Source organism: Nematolebias whitei, chromosome 9 (assembly GCF_014905685.2).
Source record: "Nematolebias whitei isolate Nwh7 chromosome 9, NemWhi1, whole genome shotgun sequence".
Lineage (NCBI taxonomy): Eukaryota > Metazoa > Chordata > Actinopteri > Cyprinodontiformes > Rivulidae > Nematolebias > Nematolebias whitei.
Genome location: NC_056506.1, coordinates 33907808 through 33930216, shown reverse-complemented (window position 1 = coordinate 33930216; position 22409 = coordinate 33907808). Strand labels below are relative to the sequence as shown.

Here is a 22409-nt window from a genome sequence, read left to right as displayed (position 1 = left end):
ATCGGCAGATAGATAGATAGATAGATAGATAGATAGATAGATAGATACATACATAGACAGATAGATAGATAGATAGATAGATAGATAGATAGATAGATAGATAGATAGATAGATAGATAGACAGACAGACAGACAGACAGACAGACAGACAGACAGATAGATTCATAGATAGATAGATAGATAGATAGATAGATAGATAGATAGATACATAGATAGATAGATAGATAGATAGATAGACAGATAGATAGATAGATAGATAGATGTATAGATAGATGTATAGATGGATGGATGGATGGATGGATGGAGTGAGGTGGCAGAGGTGCAAACCTGATTGGTGGAGGCAGTTGCGAAGGGAACGCTTGTGGCAGATGTGGTGGCTGCAGACACAGTGGCTGGAGTACCACCGTGCATCATGGGAACTTTTTTGGAGGGAAAATCATGTAAGCGTAAATACACAGAGGAGAAGAGGAGCCACAGACACATCAGGCAAACCAAAAAGAAGAATAAAAATAAATAAGAAGGAGAAGGACGCTGAAAGGGATTCGATTGAACATGTCCTCCTGCTCCTCTGCAGTTAAGTCTTGTTGTGATGAAGTGTTTGTTACAGCTTTGCTTTCTTGGTAAAAGACCAGATGAAAACTATCTTTAAAGGTTTCCACTAAAATATGACCCCCAAAAAATCTGTCAGTGTGAGTCTTAAGAAGAGAGTTTAGCAGAGGAGATAAAGAGTTAAGTTATAATAGAACCCCTTTAGTAGTTTTTACTGTTTTCAAAGATATCAGGTTAGATCAGCCAAAACTAATTCAGAACAAGCACGAGACTGAAAGTGTTCAAGCAGTTTATAGTAAGTGTACACAGATAATCTAGCAAAAAAAAAAAAAAGGGTCAGTTCAACTAACACGGTAATCAACAACAGCAATGAAGATAATTAACAACAACTAATAAATATATTTGTCTTTCTTATCTCTTAACTAAAACTGTGACATTTACGTCACAGAAATCACAGATGAGACATAAAAAACATTCACTGGACAGTTTAATGTTGATGATCAGTGACTTACACACATGAGGTTACAAAGAACTGAAGAAAGAAAGCTGGAACCTACCAACGCTGGCTGCAGGTGTCATGCACAAAATTGAGCCTGCCCATCATGCAGTGCAACAGGAAGTGGATTGGGTAGGGGAGAGAAATCAAAACAGCCCATCACAAGATTTGTTAGGGTGAAAGGGAGAGATAATGTAAGAGGAGGGAAAAAGGTTAATATTTATTCAACACAGACACCAATGAGAGGAGAGCTGAAGTGGTGAACTCATCTCAGAGCAGGTCGAGTCTGAACTGAGATTTCTCTCTAATGTATAATGCATATGAGATATTTTACTAACAGTGATAGTAAAGTTACAGATTAAATGACTGAGTGTTAAACATCATGTACAAACCCAAACAGTAAGAGGAAAAGGAAATATTTAAAGAAACTTGACTCTTTTTGTTTATAATCAATGTGAGGCACAAGATATTTCTGAAACCATCAGTCTCCATTGATTCAAAGATCCCCAAACCACTGAGTTATCACACTGAAGACAATTTTATTTAACAACATCAAAGTTTATGCTTTATAATCCAGGTAATATAAAAATCCAACAATGTCCAGTCAGGTCATCTGGACAGTTTCTTTTTTTGTTCAGATGTTTCGTCCTACATCCAAAGGACTTCTTCAGCCCGAGGAGCCACACCAAACTCAGTCCCATAGTGGACCAACCAGTTTGCTCGTGATAAGATGGTTTCTGGGGCCCACCCTCTCCCCTGTCAACTCCTCTGAGGTAGCCATAGCCAAAGCGGTTCAAATGACCAGATGATCTGACTGAACTTTGTTGGACTTTTTTTACCTGGATTATTGAGCGTGAACTTTGATGTTTTGAACCACTTTGGCTATGGCTGCCTCAGAGGAGTAGATAGGGGAGAGGGTGGGCCCCAGAAACAATCGTATCACCATCAAACTGGTTGGCCCACTATGTGTGTGCGCTGCTTATGGGACTGAGTAAGTTGTGGCTCCTCGGACTGATGAAGTCCTTTGGATTAAGAACAAAACGTATTTAAAAAAAACAAAAGCGTCCAGATGACCTGACTGAACGTTGTTGGATTTATTTAACAACCTTATAAACATATTTAGTTTTATCACTTGTCTGAAAAGTAAATTAAAACATCAACTAAGAGGTATAAGTATCCATTTGTAGTTGTATTAAGGAAATTAGTAGGCAAAGAGAAATACAAACCCTTCTTTAATTCCCTGAGGCCATGCAGTGCCATACAAAGCATAAAACATATTTCTGAAGCATTTTAGGCTAAACTACATTACATCATTTTCCACATGTAAAATGTTTTTTTAGCTAGATGTGAAAGTTATCTATCCAAAGTAGTTATTTCTCTTGGTCTAAGAGGAAAAAAGACGATTTCTAAACAATTTATGTTGAAAGTGTGTTGTATTGCTGCCAAACCCCAGCCAAGCAAGGAGCCGTTAGACTGATCCAGCTATCATCCACTGGCTGATTGCTTTGAGAGCCATACCTGATGGGAGGAAAGCAGCCTGCTGCTGAAACTGCATGCTGGCCAGGGCTTGTTGGTACTGGAGCATGCCGGTGTTAAACATGGCAGTAGCCCCGTTGGCCTTCTCCAGGGCTGCCCGCTTTGGGAGGGGAGCCATGATGCTAGGGGTGATGCCCTGCCCATCCAGATGGAGGGAGGTTCAGTGACAAAGGAAAAAATAAGAAGCAGAGACAGAAAGAGGTGTGTGGAGTAGAAAGAGAGAGAGAGGGTGTGTTAGAGAGGCAAAAACAGGAAAGAAAACAAAAGAGGTTCATACGTTAGAGGACATCAGAGTCACAGTTTGTGTGTACAACAATTTCAATATCGTATCATCAGTAGCAAGCAAGCAGCAATCTGACACAATTACTACACAAGCAGGAGCATGATGCCTACTGGAGCTATGTGCTGACAGGCATTTATATATATATATATATATATACACATTTTAAAGCTTGTTAACGTTGTACTCCTATGGCTGACTAATAAGCAAGCATTAACTTGTAAAACAACGAGGCTGCTAACAAGGTGGAACAGATAATAAGCACAAAGAAAGGGAGGCTGCACTGCTAGCTCCATGATCAAACTGTGTAAGCCATGTTTAAGTGACGGTTCACTCTTGGGGATCAAATGTCAAAAATGGTTTAAGGCCAAGAGGGATGAAAACTTTATTTTTAACCACTTCACATAGGGGGGTTGATCTTGGCATTAGGCCATTCCTGAGGTCAGAGTAGCTACGAGATCTAGAGACGAGTGAACTATCATTTGAACTGTGATAACCTGTTACGGTGGGATCACTCCTATATGGTTAAAGACTTTTTATCTCTTAGCCCCACCCGTATTCATTAAGACATGCAATAAGAACATAGACATGCACACATTTGATTGAGCTGCTCCACAATACTAACATTTAGACAGAAGATTGAAGCCATGCCACCACCATTGAAGCTCTACTTCTCTAGCCCTCGCTAACTACTGTTAAACAGGCTGCATGTGATGAACTGGTTGTAGCTCCTCGCTGCCAACTCTCTGTAACTCGAGCTCGAAAGGCCACAACCACTTCATCCCAAGCAGGAGAAAAGAACAGACGTTGCAGTGAGACAAACATGTGTAGCTAAGTAATCTGGTTAAAACACTGCTGTACAACAAAGCCACATGCATGACAAGCTAAAAGGTGAAAGGTCATAGTACCAGGTCAAAGGTTGCGTCGAGGGGTCGCTTCAGTGATTTGACAGCCGACTGAGTCTTAATTAGCAGGCAGCGAGCACATGATGGCAATGGGCCAATGGGGTTCAAGCGCATTAACATAAACCAGCAAGCAGAGGTGCATCATGGGGGCAGCAGTGCAGTTTTGGGTATAGGTGAGAAAAAACAAAACAAATAAAAAAACAAATCATTGGAATGCAGTATACAAAGGGGATAACAAGGCTAAGGCATGCACAGTGTGAACACTAGCTCTACTACTCAACAGTTAAATGATCCTCGAGGGTAACAAATAACTACCACGCTACATTGATTATTCTCGCACAAGAAAAAGTGAAAACAGCAACAAAGAAAGATTATTTAATCGTTACTTTGAGTGAGTCTCACGAACAGACAGCAGACTATGCAGAAGTACATTTCACAAGTTTCACTGTGCATTAAGTGGTCAGCTTCACATTACAGTGATTCACCCACAAGTCCTTCTGTTTCACAGCGAAAGCACGTAGAAATAACTGTGATCAATAGACGAGCGCACTGCTATATTTAACGGTGGCGTTACTGCAGGAAAGGACTGGAAGCACAATGGATCCTTTTTTATGTCAAGAGGAAGAAGTTATCGATAGGAAGAACAGAAACAATAGAGTCGTAAAAAAAAAAAAAGTCAGAGAGGAAGAAGAACTTGAACTCTGTAGTCTAACAGATGAAAATAATCTGAATTTGTTTGTAGAATTGGAAAAAAAAAAACCCTCTTGACATGCCAGTAAAAATGGTCATGGTGTATCTGATCTTTTTTCATTCAGCCCAGTACTGAGCAGGTTTTGACTAAACCAACATGCAGGCTTTTTAAGTTAGACCAGGCGAAAGCAGAACTTCAAATGTCATCCTGAAGGCAAGAAAAACCTGAGCATGATCTAAAGCCTTACTGTGACTTTTATAATTTCACAAGACAGTACCTCAGCCTGTTGTCTTGGTTTAAATGAGTGACCTGACTAATAAAAGCTGCTCACCATGGCTGCGGCTGCTGTGGCCTGGTTCACCTGATGCTGGGTGGCCTTAATTTTGGCCTGCAGATGTGCCGGAGGGTGAAAGTACTTGCACTTTTCCCTGGAGCACCGACCCTTGATGTAGTCCATGCATACGGTGACCGTGTTGTCGTTGGTGTCGATCATGGTGCTGTCAGCAGGGTGAGCGAAGCGACACTCGCCTTCGCCCCGAGCACAGTTTCCTCTCTGGTACTCCCGACATACCTAGCAACGACAAGAGTGTAAAAAGGTTAACCTGCAAATAAGGTTAGACAGAGAGTTTGAACATTTTGTGTTTTGTATACGTTTTCAATTTCAGGTCAATTACCACATTTTACTTAGTAATTTGACAGGATGTAAAATTACTTGTTTTTTTGTTTTTTTTACCTTAGTGTTATTATAGCTAACACAATATTGTCAAATTCTGAACTGAATTCAAAATATTACTTCTAATCTACAAAGCTCTCAACAACCTAGCTCCATCTTATATAAGAGATCTTATTGTTCCATATTTTCCTAACAGAGCACTTCGCTCTCAGACTGCAGGCTTACTCGTGGTTCCTAGAGTTTCCAAGAGCAGAATGGGAGGAAGATCTCCCAGTTATCAGGCTCCTCTCTTGTGGAACCAACTTCCAGTTTCTGTCCATGAGGCTGACACATTGTCCAGTTTTAAGACTTTCCTTTTTGATAAATCCTATAGTTAGGGTTGACTTGTTATGCTGCTATAGGCTTAGACTACTGGAGGACAAATTGACCTCATTTCCTTCAATGAATTGTTAAAATTATAGTTTTTATTTAATACCATTTATATCTTAACATGTTTGGTGCTATATAAATAAACTGAATGGAACTGAATATAAACCCACCATGTGCTTTACAGAGAAAAAGCAATAGCTAAATAAATAATGATAATAAAACTAAAATTCAAATATGATCAATATAAATGTAAATAAAACACTTTTAATAAAAGCAAATGGCAATAAAAACAAGACGTTAAAACAGTTCAACAAACACAGGAAGAACAGAATAAAATGAGCAGCACACGAGCAGATTAATATAGAGAGAGCGTCATAGTAAAAAATAAACTAAAAGATAGACAAATATGTTCAACTTCCTGTTTAACCACAACGAGTCATCAGGTTCTGAACTGTATCTATAAAATCTTTGTGCTAAAACTAAATTTGCTGAATAAAAACTCGTTCAACGTGAACAACTGAGATATTACAAAGTGTAAATCTCAAACACGTGTCAGGTCTGAGGAGGAGACAGCAGAGGGCAGCACTTTCTTTTCCATTTGAGCTGTCAGGTCATTGTTCTGCTAACACAGTCTTACATGATTTGCAGCAGATTTTAAATAGAAGTAATAAAAAAATATTAAAATGCAGTAGATTGTTCTACTGCAGTTGCAACAATATGAGTTTGGTGTACATTTTTCTCGTAGCAAATTGATAAAAAATAACATATTTCCTTGCAGCTGCTGTTAAAACAATTTTTTATTCAAACGAAGAACATGAAAGTTCAAAGGGATGAAAGTGTCATGGCCTTTGTTGCGTGTGTTTGTCCAAATAACAAACTCGACTGGAACAAAACTAATAAATAACTATTCCAATAAAAGCAGATCTTAGATCACGATTGTAGTCAAACAATAAGATATCATTCATTAGCTTTATTTTCCCCTTTTGATTAAACTTAAGTTTATACTATTGCTCTTGCATTAATATTACAGTTCAGGTTTAAGTAGAATAAAATCCTAAACAACCTATACCCTTCATACAAACTCATTCTTATTACAGTCAATTCTCTGGCTAACAGAAAAACACAATAAAAGAAGAGTTTTTTTTTAGTTTGGAAGCTTTTTGGGAGGACGTCCCTGAATCTTTATTACACAAAGCATCCTCACATCCAAATAAAAATGGGTTGTTCCCATTTGTTTGTTACCTCAAGTCTGTCTGTTCTCAGCAGCTTCTGAGCTGCAGCAGCGTTGGGGACCTGGCTGACGGTGGGGCTGGAGGCCATGAGGACAGGGGTGCTGGGCAGGATCTCCGGAGGCATCAAGCTCGGAGACATGGGGCTCAGGTAGGGATTAAAGGCTGCAGCTGCAGCAGCTGCTGCTGCGCTGGCGTTAGTAGCCAGGCCTGGCGTCACCGGGAATATAGACTGGAGGCAGAAAGAAGAAAAATGTAGGGCAGTGGATAAACTGTTTGCACAATCCCCAAGGACTCTGGGTGAGGAAAACAAAAAAATATATATGAAAATAGAACCCAATAGGCTGACAGAGCAACATGGAGAAAGCACAGTCTATGTGTGATTGTTTGAAATATTTGTGGCCTCACCATGGACAGTAGCTCGTGTGTGTTCATACGTGTGTGTCCTCTCACCATAGGGGGTAGCTGTGTGCCGGGCATCATTGCATTGGCGAGCTGCATCTGCTGGGCCAGCATGGCCATATTCTTCTGCTGGATCAGATTGTTCCTGCCATTGATCTCTAGCTGGGTCTTTAGATGGGGAGGGGGGTGCAGGTACTTGCAGTTCTCCCTGGAACAACGGCCCTGAGAGAACAAAAGAAGAAGCGATGGTGTTTTTTGAGTCAGGGAGCGTTTCAAAAAAACAGTTAAGCTCCTGAGGAGCAGGTACAGATTTTGTTTGAATAATCTGGTGAAGTTCACTCACACGTTCCTAAAACTCTGGCAAAATTTGCTCATTTGCCTCAAAGAACAGCAAAGTTTGTTAATCTTTGAATGAATACTGCTCAACCCAATCATTTCAACGAGTCTTGTCTGTACTTGGTGTTTCTTGTTAAATTGCTAATACAGGCATGCTGATGCCCCAAGGATTACAACTGCTGAACATGTCATCAATGTGGGCATGCTAGCTTCAAACTTTGAGTTGAAACACCATTAAATGCAACATTAACTGAAAAATGTCTAACTCATTAGCTGGATCTTGCGTTATAAAAGACGTGCAGTCCTCTGTTTTCAGTGTCAGACTGTCAAATTTCCATTAGGTCTGGAGTCAGTCCATCACTAATTGTTAACGACTTGCTATTTCGGTCTGTCTCAGCTGGGACGTGTGTGCACGTATGTCCCCTTGCCCCAGGGGGGTCAGGAGTGATACTGCAGTGCTTTTCTTCAGCCTTTAAGTTTAGCTACAGTACATGTCAAGTGACACTAAAAATATGGTGCACTCACATGATGAGTCTATATTTTATCCGGAGTCGTTCAGAGGTCACACATCAAACCATCTGAATATGGAATTATTTCAGACAGGTATCGCTTTCTGCTGCCTGCTGCATGTATAAGCGTGTACCTTCAGTTCAAGAAGTGGTCCCGGTAGACGTTTTGTCGCACGCAAGTTTATATTCCAACGCCAGCAAAAGAGCATACTCGTTGGGACTGTGCTCTAATAGCTAATGGCAGAAACACAGAAGACAAACATGAAAATGTACACACAAGCATGTCCACAATGCAAGAAAGCCGAGTATTTACTTTCAGCCTGCTGGTACAGCTGATCTGACTGTGGCATCTATGCTCTCCCTCGCTGACAGAGTTGACCTCAGTGGGATTCATCTCTATACTTTGACGTGACTGTATCCCACTCTTTCATCTCCTTTACTTTCACTGACACCCGAGAACCAGACAGGTGCCAGGAAAAGAGGAAGAAACAAGAACCAGGGAAGAGGTTTTAACTGGAGAGCAAGGGAATACTGTCTTAAACATATTTTGCTTGATACTGACATTTCATATTCTCAGCAGATTTATTATTTTAAGGTATTGCAGAGTATGCAGAAAAACTAAGAGCAATTACAAGAAGAACAACCTCTGAAGTCAGTCCACGTGGTTTTCTGTGCAATTCAAATAATAAAATATGTTCTATGGGTTTGTTTCCACATAAAATATTTGAATAAGCACATCAAATCAGGTGTTGCACACCATTTCAAAACAATAGTTTGGCATCATTTGTTGATTTATAATATATATATAGGAGAGATCATATCTCTCCAGTTTTAGCTTCTCTCCACCAGCTCCCTGTCAAATTCAGAATTGAATTCAAAATCTTACTTCTAACCTACAAAGCTCTCAACAACCTAGCTCCATCTTACATTACAGATCTTATTGTTCCATATTTTCCTAACGGAGCACTTCGCTCTCAAGACTGCAGGTTTACTTGTGGCTTCTAGAGTTTCTAAAAACAGAGTGGAGGCAGATCTTTCAGTTATCAGGCTCCTCTCTTGTGGAACCAACTTCCAGTTTCTGTCTGTGAGGCTGATACATTGTCCAGTTTTAAAATTAGACAAGACTTTCCTCTTTGATAAATCCTAGGGTTGGCTTGGGCTTCCTGAGCTATTCCTTAGTTATGCTGCTATAGGCTTAGATTGCTGGAGGATAAATTAACCACATTTCTTCACTTTGCTTATGTCCTTACTTACTCTGCTTTACCTGTTTTGTATTTGTAATAATTTTTTCTATCCTTGACATGTGTTTTTGTCTTTCAGGTACACCTGCACCTACATCTGGACCTGCCATGTGTTCGTTTGTCTCTCCTTCCTGTTCCTCTCAAACCCAGCCAGTCAAAGCACATGGCTGCTCGTCCTGAGCCTGGTTCTGCTGGAGGTTTCTTCCTGTTAAAAGGGAGTTTTTCCTTTCCACTGTTGCCATTGTGCTCGCTCAGGATGGGAGACTGCGACGAAGTTCAAACTCGACGTGTCTGCTGGCTTCCTTAGATAGAGAACTTTTGCCTTTTATAATGCCCCGAGACAACTTCTGTTGTGATTTGGTGCTTTATAAAAAAATTGAAGTGAATTGAAATATATATACAGTAAGTTAGTATAAGTTATCAACAGGTGTCAAAATGGCAGGCTAATGTAGAAACCAATAGAATTTGTAAAATAAAATGTTTTTTTTTTTAATTTTCAAACTACTCTCCTAATTTATTTTAAATAAATGTGTTTGCACAACTTTAAGCCTACTTGTATAAAATATTAAAGTGTGATGTCGAAGCAAAAATCGAGATAGATAACCTCCCGTGCTTAAATACAGTGCTTACATAAGTTGGTCTTTCATGTGCAGTTTTGCAAAGAATAAAATCAAAAGTACGCAAGCTTAACAACTGACTTGTTTTATTTATAAAATTTAAACTATCTTACAGATTTTAGGACCCAAATTTAACTATGCATAAGACTCAGTCAACTTATAAAAGATTACAAGTGTTTTTGTACAATCCGTCCAGCTAGATAATTTATTAATTTGTTTTACATTTGTTATTATCACTCCTGCTATCATTTATAATGGAATTAACTGGTATCAGTTAATTCCAGTTTGTTATACAAACTTTATTTAACAAAAAATACACTCGAGGCTAGTTTTGTTATTACTTTTACATGTTTATATACAACACAAGGCAGTCAAACAGTGTTGTAAATTTAAATAAGAACTTTTAGATTAGTTCAGACACACCACATGCTGAGCTGTGAAAGCTGAACAACGTTGAGGAGAAAAATAGCAGCAGTCCAATGAGTGACAATGATAACTAGTGAGGGCTGGAAAGTGGGTGTAATTTTAGTGTGTGAGTCTGCAGAAAGGGGGGGGGGGGGCAGCCATAAAGTCAGAAAAGATCATGTTGCAGTCGCCCCATTTGACCCCCCACAGCTCAGTGCAGGATTAGTGACTTAGGTTGGGCAAAAATGCACATCAGAGAATTTTAAGCAATTATACCTGCTTCTATAAATTTTAAATTCAACACCTTCCACCATTTTGGATAAAAAAAATAAATAAATCAGGTTCCAGAAGAGGTAACGTCAGCCTGCATGAGGAGAACGAGCCGGAGAGAGAGTCCTGGTGTAGCGAGCGCGACGCTGCGTCAGGGAAATTTTAGAAGTTGCAGGAAAAGAAGTGATAAGTGGGGGCTGTCAAACGCAGGCAGGGTAGGAAGAAATGGAGATGCGGGCAGAGCGCACATGGAAGACGTCGCCTCTCACATCATGTTCGTGCCTGTTGTTGCGATGTCGGCGGCCTTGAGGAGCAGCTACAGATGGTGTCCACGGCAACAGAGCATCCAGCTACAGCGCTGCAACGCTCGGATTCTGTGCTGGTGCACTAAAAGCCTCACGGCACATTGTAAAAATGATTATAAGAATGAGAATGAGAAGAGTAAATGAACTGATTTATGCTTACTTACAAAACAACTAAATTAGCAGCTTCATAATGATTCAGCAACATCACTGTGTTGGTCTCAGGAGTCAGAGCAGCAAAGCTACATAGCTACATGTTAGTCCTCATCAATGAAAAGTGATGAACCAGCCCACACGTCACATTAAATAAAATGTATAAAAAGCACGTACATTTACAAGTTGTTCAAATTTATTGTTTCTTTTTATTCTAAATAAACTTCCCCATTGTGTGGATATAAATATAAAGGTTGATATAAAGGTTGAATGACTATTGGATGCTGAACTTCTGACATCTTTAGGTCCAGAATACAGTAGTTCCTCGCTACTTCGCGGTTCGACTTTTGCGGACTCGCTCTTTTGTGGTTTTTCAAAGTAAGATTGTACGCGACAAAAATAAATAAATAAAATAAAGATTGTACACAACACGTGATTGTCAACTTTAATAATACTCATATTATTGGGACAGTACAGGGTACAGTAAAAAGTGAATGAAAAAAATACTTTGGACAGGCGCCGCCATTATGTAGTTCTCTCTCAATAAGCCTAAACTGTATCGCCAGTCAAAAGACTACATTACCCAAAAGCCAAAGTTACTTTCTGCTGAAATGGAGGGAAAGTTTTGATCTGATCTGAAAAAGTTTGGTCCTTTTTCATAGTGACTTCGGCGCTCAGTGGATGGAGAGAGCCGCACAGAATCAACCGGGAATTGGACCAGAACTGGACTTCCAGCCTCATCTGTCAATCTGAGAGCTGCTTGCCGGCCCACAAGGCCTCTCGAGTGGGGATGCATTGCTTTGAGGTCCTGTGTTTTCTCCGGAGCTCACCGAGACTTTTTTCATTCGGATTTGGACTCGATCAGAACCATTGTGTGGCTTTGTGCAGGCTATCCGAAGGTCCGGCTCTCTCTAAAAGCGTCTTGGTGCTCAACGGCTGCAGAGAGCCAATCAGAACCGGACCAAGGCCGGTGAGTACGGGTTTATAAAACCTTAGAATTTTAAGGCATTACTACTCACTCAACTTAAAATTTTAAGTTGAGTGAATAAACATTATCAAGTTATCTTGATTAATAAACTCTTGCTAAATAAACATTTGCTTTAGTTTAGCTGATTTAAATTTACTAGATGACTGAACTGTTTTGGTTTGTTGTTTCAGAAATCTATGTCAATTTAACTTGTGTTAAAATAAATAAATAAATATAGCAATCCTACTTTGTGGTTTTCACTTACTGCGTAGGCCTACAGAACGTACATCATATTGTTTATTAATAGTGAAAGTTTGAGCTTCTCTTGTTGACATCAGACGAGCCAAGACCCCAGCCGAACTGGGAACAATAATCCTGCGTGCTACTGGGCAGGCTGTTTGATGATAAGCTGTAATAACACGTCCCGCCAAGATCACACTTTCTTCTAACTCCCCGTCTCTCACCCAAAGACACACACACCCTGCTTTAGTGACTATGTGGGGTTTAAACAAACAATGAAGCAATGTATAAAGAATGCTGGGTGTGGCTGAAGCTCATTCTTTTGAGGAAGTGTGGACGCATGCAGCGAGAAGTTTAAATGCACGTGCTTCCATGTGTGGGACAAAACGAGCAAAAACTGTAGGGAAGTTGTGGCAAAATGGCGTTTCTTTGAGTATTACATTAAAATATACCAGTAGATAATTAAATACGCTTTTCAACGTGCAACTCCTTGACATAGTTTATTCATAAAAAAATTAAGCTTTTGAAACTCAAACTCTGATGATATATCATAACTTAATTCTTTGTTTTATATTATTTAAGTATCAGAATTAAAGAAATAAATAATTCTCTTATTGCTTCACCTGCTAAGTTGAGACAAGTTCTAACAAATTATTTTATAATGCAACAGTATTCCTGCTTTTTCCTGCCTCTACAATGTATCAATACTGAATATCTCTGTAATCACATTGTGAAACTGTAAAAATAAAAAAATGCCCCAGAAGTTTTTTCAAATATCAGGAATTATTGGATGACAACACGGAGAACTGTCTGATGCACACTGGTGGTAAAAGTATAAAATACAACCCTTTGCAAAAGTTATGGAACTGCTAGTCTTGGAGGATGTTGTTCCATTTTATTTTATTTATTTTATATTAAAAAATAAACCACAGACATGCCAAAAAAACATTTCATCAACAATCATTGTTTGTCAAAATTCCAATGTGCTGGCACTGGAAAATATTAAAAAAAGAAAAGAAAAAAAGATAGTTTTAGTCAATTAAAATAGCTTTTTTTAGACCAAATAGAGAGGGGGTGGGGGTGGAATCAGTTAAATTTAAATTCCAGGGGTTGTAATTCAAAGAAAGAATGAGACAGCTGTCAGGAATCAAGGATGGTGTGCTATAAAGACCGAGTTCAGCGTTCAAACAGGCAGCTTTTATAAAACCTCTTCTAGACCGGCAAGTTCACAGTTTCAACCAAACTAATCTTTTTATCTCCATTTACTAAGAATAAACACACATAAATTAAAAATAAGTGAGGTGAAGTTTCTGGATGTCATCATTGATGAAAAGCTTACATGGAAACCTCACATAAATAATTTAAGAACAAAAATAGCTAAATCTATTGCAGTACTGTACAAAGTAAGGGAGTTACTCAATGATAAAACACTGTTTATGTTGTATAATGCAATAATTGTCCCACAATTAATTTACTGTATTGAAGTCTGGGGTAAAGCATGTAAAACAATTACAAATCCTATTTTTATTTTACAGAAAACAGCTGTAAGAATTATAACTAGAAAAGATTATAGCCATCCATCAAATACATAGTTTTATCAACGGAAGATATTGAAATTCTATGACTTGGTTGATTATAATATTTTACTGTTTATGTATAAGGCTCACAAAAACAAACTACCTTCTAATATCCAAGTAAATTTTGTTAAAAGGGAGAGTGGTTATTATCTCAAAGGGATAGAGATGTTTGAGAAAGCCTTGGTTTCGTACCAGTTTGAAGGAGTGGTCTATTATAATTCAGGGAATAGGATTGTTTGTGGAATGGTCTGAAGGATGATGTTAAAACTGCCAGATCTATGTACATATTCAAGAAAATGATAAAAGTTAGTTTTCTGAAGGAATATGGAAAAGCAAAATGTGTATCTATACAAATTGTTGTTTGAGTTGATGTTTTTCTTGAGCTTTGTTTTTTTTGTAAATTACCTTTTGAATATATTTTTGGGGAAAAATGGGCAGATATAAGATTTACTCTTCTGCTGCTGCCTTTCATTTTATTTTTTTGATTGTATATATATTTTTGTTTGCTATTGTATAGTTAGTTTTTAATGAAATGAATACATTTCTAAATTAAAAAGTAAAATAAAAAAATTGTCGGACTTCTCAACCTTAAAACAGCTCTCCAATGGACGCTGCCATTGCGGACCTTTTAAAACATTGTTTGGATTTTGTTAATTATTTTGTGATTTTAATTTTACTTTACCGGTCATCTTGACTTTGCAGTGAGTAACTTTAACCTAAAAGTTGGCGAACCTGAAGGAATCAAACTATTGCAAATAACAGCATCAAGAAAAGAGTAGTGAGTCTTTTAGCTTTATCTTATCTTTTACTTTATTGCCATCTTTAGAACACTGGCAAAAATGATTTCTGCTAAAAGCTGTCTGAGTAGTACTGAACATAACTGTATTTTGTGTCAGAAATCACAAAAATGCACTTTTCCAGTTCACCGATTCTCCGGTGTTGTGGTGTTATTCATCTTGTGTTGGGGTTGGGGTGTGAAGCTATACTGTTCTCTGCCCTGCGTTCCACTGTATTCTGTCTAAACATACACAGAGATGAAAGCCCTTTCTGCTCACACACACACTCAGAGAAAGAAGCTTTGTTCTGCTGGAGAGCAGCGGAGCCTCAAAGAACCAGCCCAGTGGTTGGTCTCTTTGTCTACTGTGCGCTCAAATATGAGATCTAATATGAAGAATACCAAATCAGCTCGTGTGCATCCTTTACTGGCAGATCATCTTTCATGTATGTAACCTAGAATTTGCTCATAGCCTGTCAATAAAAAGAATTGCATGCCATATATATATCTATCATTTATTTAAGGACTATTTCTACCTGCCAAAATAGAGCAATGCAGTAGTCCCTCGCTACTTTGCGGTTTGACTTTCGCGGACTCTATCGCGGTTTTTCAAAGTAAGATTGAGCACAAAAAAAATTTACATTTAAAAAAAAAATATTACTCATATTACTAATATTACTTACGTGATTGGGACAGTACTGGATACAGTACTGTACAGTAAAAAATTAACAAAAATAAATAAATAAATAAAATACTTCGGACATGTGCTGCCATTTTGTAGTTTTCTCTCAATAAGCCTACACTGTAACCCTGCTCATAATGACTACATTTCTCAGAAGCCAACAGTGCTCCACCCAGAAGCCCCATTTCCTTCTGCTGAAATAATAGAGGCAGTGGTTAATTTGAGTCAGATCCTGCCGAAACAAGATCAGGGAACTCTCTCATTTTAACCCGTTGTGTTCCGGCTACTCTTTCCTCGGATCCGGCAACTCCGCCCCTAAAAGTTCAAAGTCATCGCACATTTTTATTTTGATTATTTTTTTAACAACACAATGAGAGGAGACGTTGCCCATAGCCTGGCGGACCCAGTCTGTGGAGTGGATGTTCCAACCACAGCACGCGCGGTAAACCAGCTCGCTCACATGCTTGCTCACATGCTCGCTCACACGCTCGCTCACATGCTCCAGATGGTCACATTTACGTACGGAGTTTCTGCACAAAGTCCTTCTCTCCTCCTCCTCTCCAAATATTGTCCCTACTCAGCGGGGCTGTGCACTGAAAAACACCCCTTCTCCCCTCCTCTCAGAGCCCCGAAACGGAAACGATCATTTATTCAACAGAATAAATAAATGCCGTGTGGACAGTGCAAGTTATGGACAGCATCTCCAGACAGCTCTACACAGTGCACACACATCAGCAGGCATCTGAACTCCTGCTACATTTCAGACATAACAAATTAAAAAATGCTTAATGTAAAAAATAAATAAAAAATACAAAGATAGAAATGTTTGATGTGTTATTCACATTATACGTCACGTTTCAAAACAACAGCGCTAATTTGTCAAAATAACAACAGCAATCAAAATGTCGATACCAGCATCAATCAGCTTACAAATTAAGCCCCGACTAGAGGGAAAGTTTTGATCTGATCGTAAAAAGTTTGGTGCTTATTACAGTGACTTCAGCACCCAGCGGATGCAGAGAGCCACACGGAACCCACCAAACCGGACCAGAACCAGACCTTCAGACTCATTGGCAAATCTTAATAGCTGGTAGCCAGTCCACGAGAACCTCCGAGTGGGACGTGTGCTGTCAAACATCTGGCACTCCATCTGGAGCCCACTGGGACTTTCTTCATCTCTCTCAACCGGCCCACGAGGACCTCTGAGCGGGAATGTGCTGGTAAATAAAATTTCGTAGCTTGTTTAAATTAGTAGGTTTAAGAGTTTAGAACATTGATTGTGGGCTTTGTTGCTGCAGGGTAGGTCTGCAGAAACGGAACCAAGTTGGACCGGAACTGAGCCGCTGCTGTTCTGCAGAGCTAATAAGTAAAATTTAGTAGCTACAGCATGTTGTTAACATGACATCGGTTTAAGAGTTTAGAACATTGCAAGAGTGTGGGAAGGGTTTCTACAGCCTTATAATATATGTAAATACTTAAATAAATATTATGTCGCTCCTTTGTGGATTTTCACTTATTGCGATGTGGGTGGGTGGGGGTGGGGGGTGTCTGGAATGTAACCCCCGCTATAAACAAGGGACTACTGTAACGCAACAGAAGCAGTTGTAAAGAGACTGAAGAAGGTTTCTGTGGAGACCTGTGGAGCTGTGAGTGATGCAGGCGTGTCTTTGTGAGGGCCAGCATTTCGTTATCAGACCACAAACACACAGCCATACCCTTGTGATTATGTCTGTATCTCCCTGCCAGGCCTAAATGCACAATCATCCATGTTGTTGCTTAGTGGTCAGGGGAGATGGTGTTGCCACATGTAGCGTGGGGCTTGTGGAGATATGGAGGAGCGAGGAAGTGTTAATCTTTGATAATAAATGCAACGTGTCTTCTGTGACGCATTACCACCCTCACTAAAACAACGACAGAAACATGAGCATAGCATGAACCAGAAAAGGATCAAACAGGAAGTGAAAAGGTTAGCCTTGATAAATATGTTTGTAGGAAATGCATGAAAGGCAATTAATTATTAAAGGTTTAAGAGCCAATATAGCAAAAAGAGTGGGGAAAATTAAATGCACAGCAAAAGCCACGCAACTCATCTCTTCATGAACCAGTAGATGGACACACACGCGCACACATGAAGAGTAATAAGCTATTCACACTTGAGAGAGTGTTGGTTCTCAGAAATGCCCCGGGTCATATGTCATGTACACGGGACTCCTGGATCCAAACTTAGACTTCTCTGTTTATCTCCTGACATGCCCCTTCTCCTCCTTTCTTTTTCTATCTTTTTTCCTACACAAACACTTTCATGTGATTCTTCTTTACACCATTTTGCCACCCCCCCCCCCTCTTCGCTCCATGTGCATTTCCTCCTCTTGTGAGGGCTAACAGAGTTAGTTTCTAACTTCTCGTTATCTGTAATAGCATGTATTGATCTGAGCGGCGGCATTTGATGAAAACCACCCGAGTGCCCAAAATGTGAGCACGAGAAACAGACTGGAAATGTTCACTTAATCTTTTTTTTAATTTTATGAGCCCTGCGTCGCAGTAGGTGTTAAAAAGAAGCACAGGAATCCTAAAGCAGGTATGCGTCAATGATGACTCAGTTGATACTGGAACGACTGAATATTTAAATGGGCTGAGGATTAAGGTCAATCCTTTGACCTAATCAGCCAAGTTAAACATCGAAAGATCTTTGATGCCGACTTCCCATTCTTCTTTTCTTCCAGCGTCACCCATCATGTCTACAATTCCTCTTTCTCGTCATATTTCTGTGACATCACGACTCTTGACTAATTTAGTTTGCAGCAATAACAGATTTAATCTGTTATGCGTTATGCTAAGCTCATCTCACAGACTGGTAATCCTATCCACGACTCTAATCTTACTGTCAACCGACCTAATCCTGTTTTTACGTGTGATTATCTTCCTCAGGCTTGGCAGCAGCACATGGACCATGCCTCCAAATCTTCCTTTGCTCTGTTTCATTCAGTTTTGAATCATATTCACTCTTAGTATATTTCTCCCCAAAATTTTGTCTTTATCAGATGATTGAAGTAACCGTTTAATATTGTCCACTGCCACAAAAGGCGGGCAATAATGTGTGTCCAACAAGTCTGTCAGTCTGTTACAAAAAAACATCAAATCACTGAAAATATTTCAATCAAAGTTTTAGAGCGTAATCTGAACATCCGTCTACCCATTTGTTTAGTTTTACTCTATTTTTTAAGTCGCGGGTGAGCTAGTGACACTCTCCAGTGGTCACTGTGAGAGAGGCGGGGTACACCCTGGACAAATTGGAGGTTTGTCACTGGGCTGGACGTACAGCAGCGGCTGACAGATTTCTGGAGTCAATCTAATCCAAGATGGCCATCATAGCTAATCACCATTAGCAAGAACAAAAATGGCTATAACTCAAGTCAATTTTACAGATTTTGAACTAACTTTTAGAGCATTAGTAGCCGAGAATCTTTACGATCATCTTCATTCATTTCTTAGACACTTTTACAGTAAAACCAGCATCATATATTGATATATATATATATATATATATAATTGTGAATAAAAACTGAATGCAATGATGTGGAGATGGCAAATGTCAATATTTTATTCGTAATATAACATAGATGACAGATCAAAAGTTTAATCTGAGTAAATGTAACATTTTAAAGGAAAAATATGTTGATTCAAAATTTCACAGTGTCAACAAATCCCAAAAAAGTTGGGACAAGTAGCAGTAAGTGGATGGAAAAAGGAAATTGAGCATATAACGAACAGCTGGAAGACCAATTAACACTAATTAGGTCAATTGACAACATGATTGGGTATAAAAAGAGCTTCTCAGAGTGACAGTGTCTCTCAGAAGCCAAGATGGTAAGAGGATCACCAATTCCACCATTGTTGCGCAGAAAGATAATGCAGCAATACCAGAATGGTGTTACCCAGCGTAAAATAGCAAAGACTTTTAAGTTATCATCATCAACCGTGCATAACATCATCAAAAGATTCAGATAATCTGGAACAATCGCTGTGCGTAAGGCTCAAGACCGTAAAACTCTACTGGATGCTCGTGATATCCGGGCCCTTAAACGTCACTGCACCTCAAACAGGAATGCCACCATCAAGGAAGTAACAGAATGGGTTCAGGAATACTTCCAGAAAGCATTGTCAGTGAACACAATCCACTGTGCCATCCGCCGTTGCCAGCTGAAACTCTACAGTGCAAAGAGGAAGCCATTTCTAAACAAGCTCCACAAGCTCAGACGTTTGCACTGGACCAGGGGTCATTTAAAATGGAGTGTGGCAAAATGGAAGACGGTTCTGTGGTCAGATGAGTCACGATTTGAAGTTCTTTATGGAACACTGGAACGCCATGTCATCCGGACCAGAGAGGACAAGGATAGCCCAAGTTGTTATCAACGCTCCATTCAGAAGCCTGCATCACTGATGGTATGGGGTTGCATGAGCGCTTGTGGCATGGGCAGCTTGCATGTCTGGAAAGGCACCATTAATGCAGAGAACTATGTTCAGGTTCTAGAACAACATATGCTCCCATCTAGACGTCATCTCTTTCAGGGAAGACCCTGCATTTTTCAACACGATAATGCCTGACCACATTCTGCAGCAATCACAACATCATGGCTATGTAGGAGAAGGATCCGGGTACTGAAATGGCCAGCCTGCAGTCCAGATCTTTCACCTATAGAGAACATTTGGCGCATCATAAAGAGGAAGATGCGACAAAGAAGCCCCAAGACGATTGAACAGTTAGAGGTCTGTATTAGACATGAATGGGAGAGCATTCCTATTTCTAAACTTGAGAAACTGGTCTCCTCTGTCCCCAGACGTCTGTTGAGTGTTGTAAGAAGAAGGGGGGATGCCACACAGTGGTAAAAATGGACTTGTCCCAACTTTTTTGGGATTTGTTGATGCCATGAAATTTGGAAACAACAGATTTTTCCCTTAAAATGATACATTCTCTCAGTTTAAACTTTTGATCTGTGATTTGTGTTCTATTCTGAATAAAATATTAGATGTTGGCACCTCCACATCATTGCATTCAGTTTTTATTCACAATTTGTTTAGTGTCTCAACTTTTTTGGAATCTGGTTTGTATATATATATATATATATATATATATATATACATATATATATAGTCTCAAGTTTGAGACTGAACAACTCTGACTGGATGATGTCAAATGCAGATTGCAAAAGCTGGAAAACCTTAGCAACTGTTTTAGCTCAACAATAAACAACTGTGTCATCAGCACAGAAATGTAAGGATGCATCAGGGATGCTCTACATTACCTACATTACTTATGTTGATCGTAAAGCGGGTGGGTCCTAAGACTGAGCCTTGTGGTACACCATTGTTAACTGTTAAATAACTGGAAGAAGTACCATTATGTTGAACACATTGCCTCTGGTCTGAGAGATAGTTAATGGACCAACTAATGGTGTGAGCTGAAAAACCAATTTCTGAGAGCTTATGACACAAGATGTTATGATCCACAGTGTCAAAAGCTTTAGACAGATCTAAGTAAAGTGTAGCGCAATAATCCTTAGCATCCAGTGCTTCAACAACGTCATTAAAAACCTTCAGTGAAGCAGTGGTTGTGCTGTGTTGTTTCCTGAAACCAGATTGATGGCGAGGTAAGACGTTAAATGAGTCCAAATACGTTTTGATTTGAGAGTTTATCAGTTTTTCTAGAACCTTGGCTAAAATGCAGAGTTTAGAGATTGGTCGATAGTTGTTCAGTGAGGTGGGGTCACCTCCTTTCAGCAAATGAAGAACAAAGGCTGTTTTCCAAGGGTTTGGAATGGAGTTTTGGCTTATGGACAGGTTAAATTTGTTTAACACTGGAACTGCGATGATATGAGCTGTCAGCCTTAAGAAATAAGGTGGAAGGCCATCAGGACCTGCAGATTATTTAGAGTGTAGACAACAATTTATTAGCCTCTCTAACTGAAAATGGTGAAACTAAAAAGGTGTGGTTTACTGGATAATACCTTGTGGGAGGGATTTGATTTGAAGGTGTTCGGCTTAAAGGGGAAGTGGTTGATTTTCCATTAGTAACTGTGGCAAACAAAGAACTAGAATCAGATAATATCAGTGAGAACAATATCAATATAAAAAAGGACTGCTTAGACTGAGATACATCATAGACTATTACGTATCAAGTACCATATGAGCTTGTTCTACATGCCAATAATAGAATTGGTCAGTACAACAGAACCTTACTGGTCTTGGCATCTACACCTGGTGTGAGTGTGATTTTAATGACAGAAAAAAATGTAAGGAGTGAGGAAAACATTGATTTTTACACAACTGACGTCATCACACTATTAAACAATAATATATCACACACTGCACGTTTTCCTAACAACGTGCAGCTTTATTTTAAATCATTAACAAATGGAATATCACTGTGTATTGCACACCTTGTGCTTTAGAATATTTCGGCTCCAATAAAGTGAAAAAAGGGCAAGAAAAAAACTTGACTGCTGGTGAGAGGGGGCGGTGAAGTGAAAAGGTGTTGAGTCTAAAGTGAATATAACTGTGCCCTCGAGCTCATCTCTCGCTCATTTAATGGGAGGGAAATAGCAGTGCTGACTAGGTGGATATGTGTTCACATGTTGAGTGAGATGTAATGAAGAAGCAAAGACAAAAAGAGACTTGAGAGGGATGAATGGAAACAAAATAATCCAGTAGCTTCCAACATTTTACATTTGATTGAAAGTTACTATTTTTTTTTAAACATGTACACTTTTTCTGCAGTAGTATGTGTTTATTTTATGAGCTTTCATTATTTGAGTCTAGGTTTCTGTGCATTCAATGCACATTTAAGATGCAACTACAAACGGTTTGATTCATCCTTTAAACCAGTGGTGTTCCAAGTGTAAAATTCACAGAAATGTATCAACTTTTAAGATTAAATTGTGCAAACTGAAGCACTTCAAGATCTTTTTTTTTTCTTTGTGAAGTGTGACACTGTGAGCACTTCCTGTGTGTTTAATATTATTTTACTCTCACCTCCGTTTGGACAATATGGTCTAAGTTAAAAAAGCAAACTATCCTAAGGCTATTTTTATGTTTTATCTGGGATGTCTGTTAAGATGAGACAGAAACAGCAGCTAAAGAAAAGTAATCATTGTATTGGTGTTGCTATAATGGGCCCAGTGTGAGGGAGGGACAGGGATGGCTGACAC

General features: G+C 39.2%; 1 protein-coding gene across 1 annotated transcript in view; it reads right to left on the bottom strand.

Moving 5' to 3' along the window:
• Positions 1 to 4752: 4752 nt before the first annotated feature.
• Positions 4753 to 22409, bottom strand: part of mbnl1 (muscleblind-like splicing regulator 1) — a 32541-nt gene continuing 14884 nt past the window's right edge. Inside the window, exons 3-5 of the mRNA XM_037682281.1 lie at positions 7182 to 7352; positions 6742 to 6960; positions 4753 to 5028 (exon numbers count right to left, since the gene is read on the bottom strand). Coding sequence (XP_037538209.1) covers positions 4771 to 5028; positions 6742 to 6960; positions 7182 to 7352 — 648 coding nt within the window. The 3' untranslated portion in view covers positions 4753 to 4770. The remainder of the gene's footprint in view (positions 5029 to 6741; positions 6961 to 7181; positions 7353 to 22409) is intronic.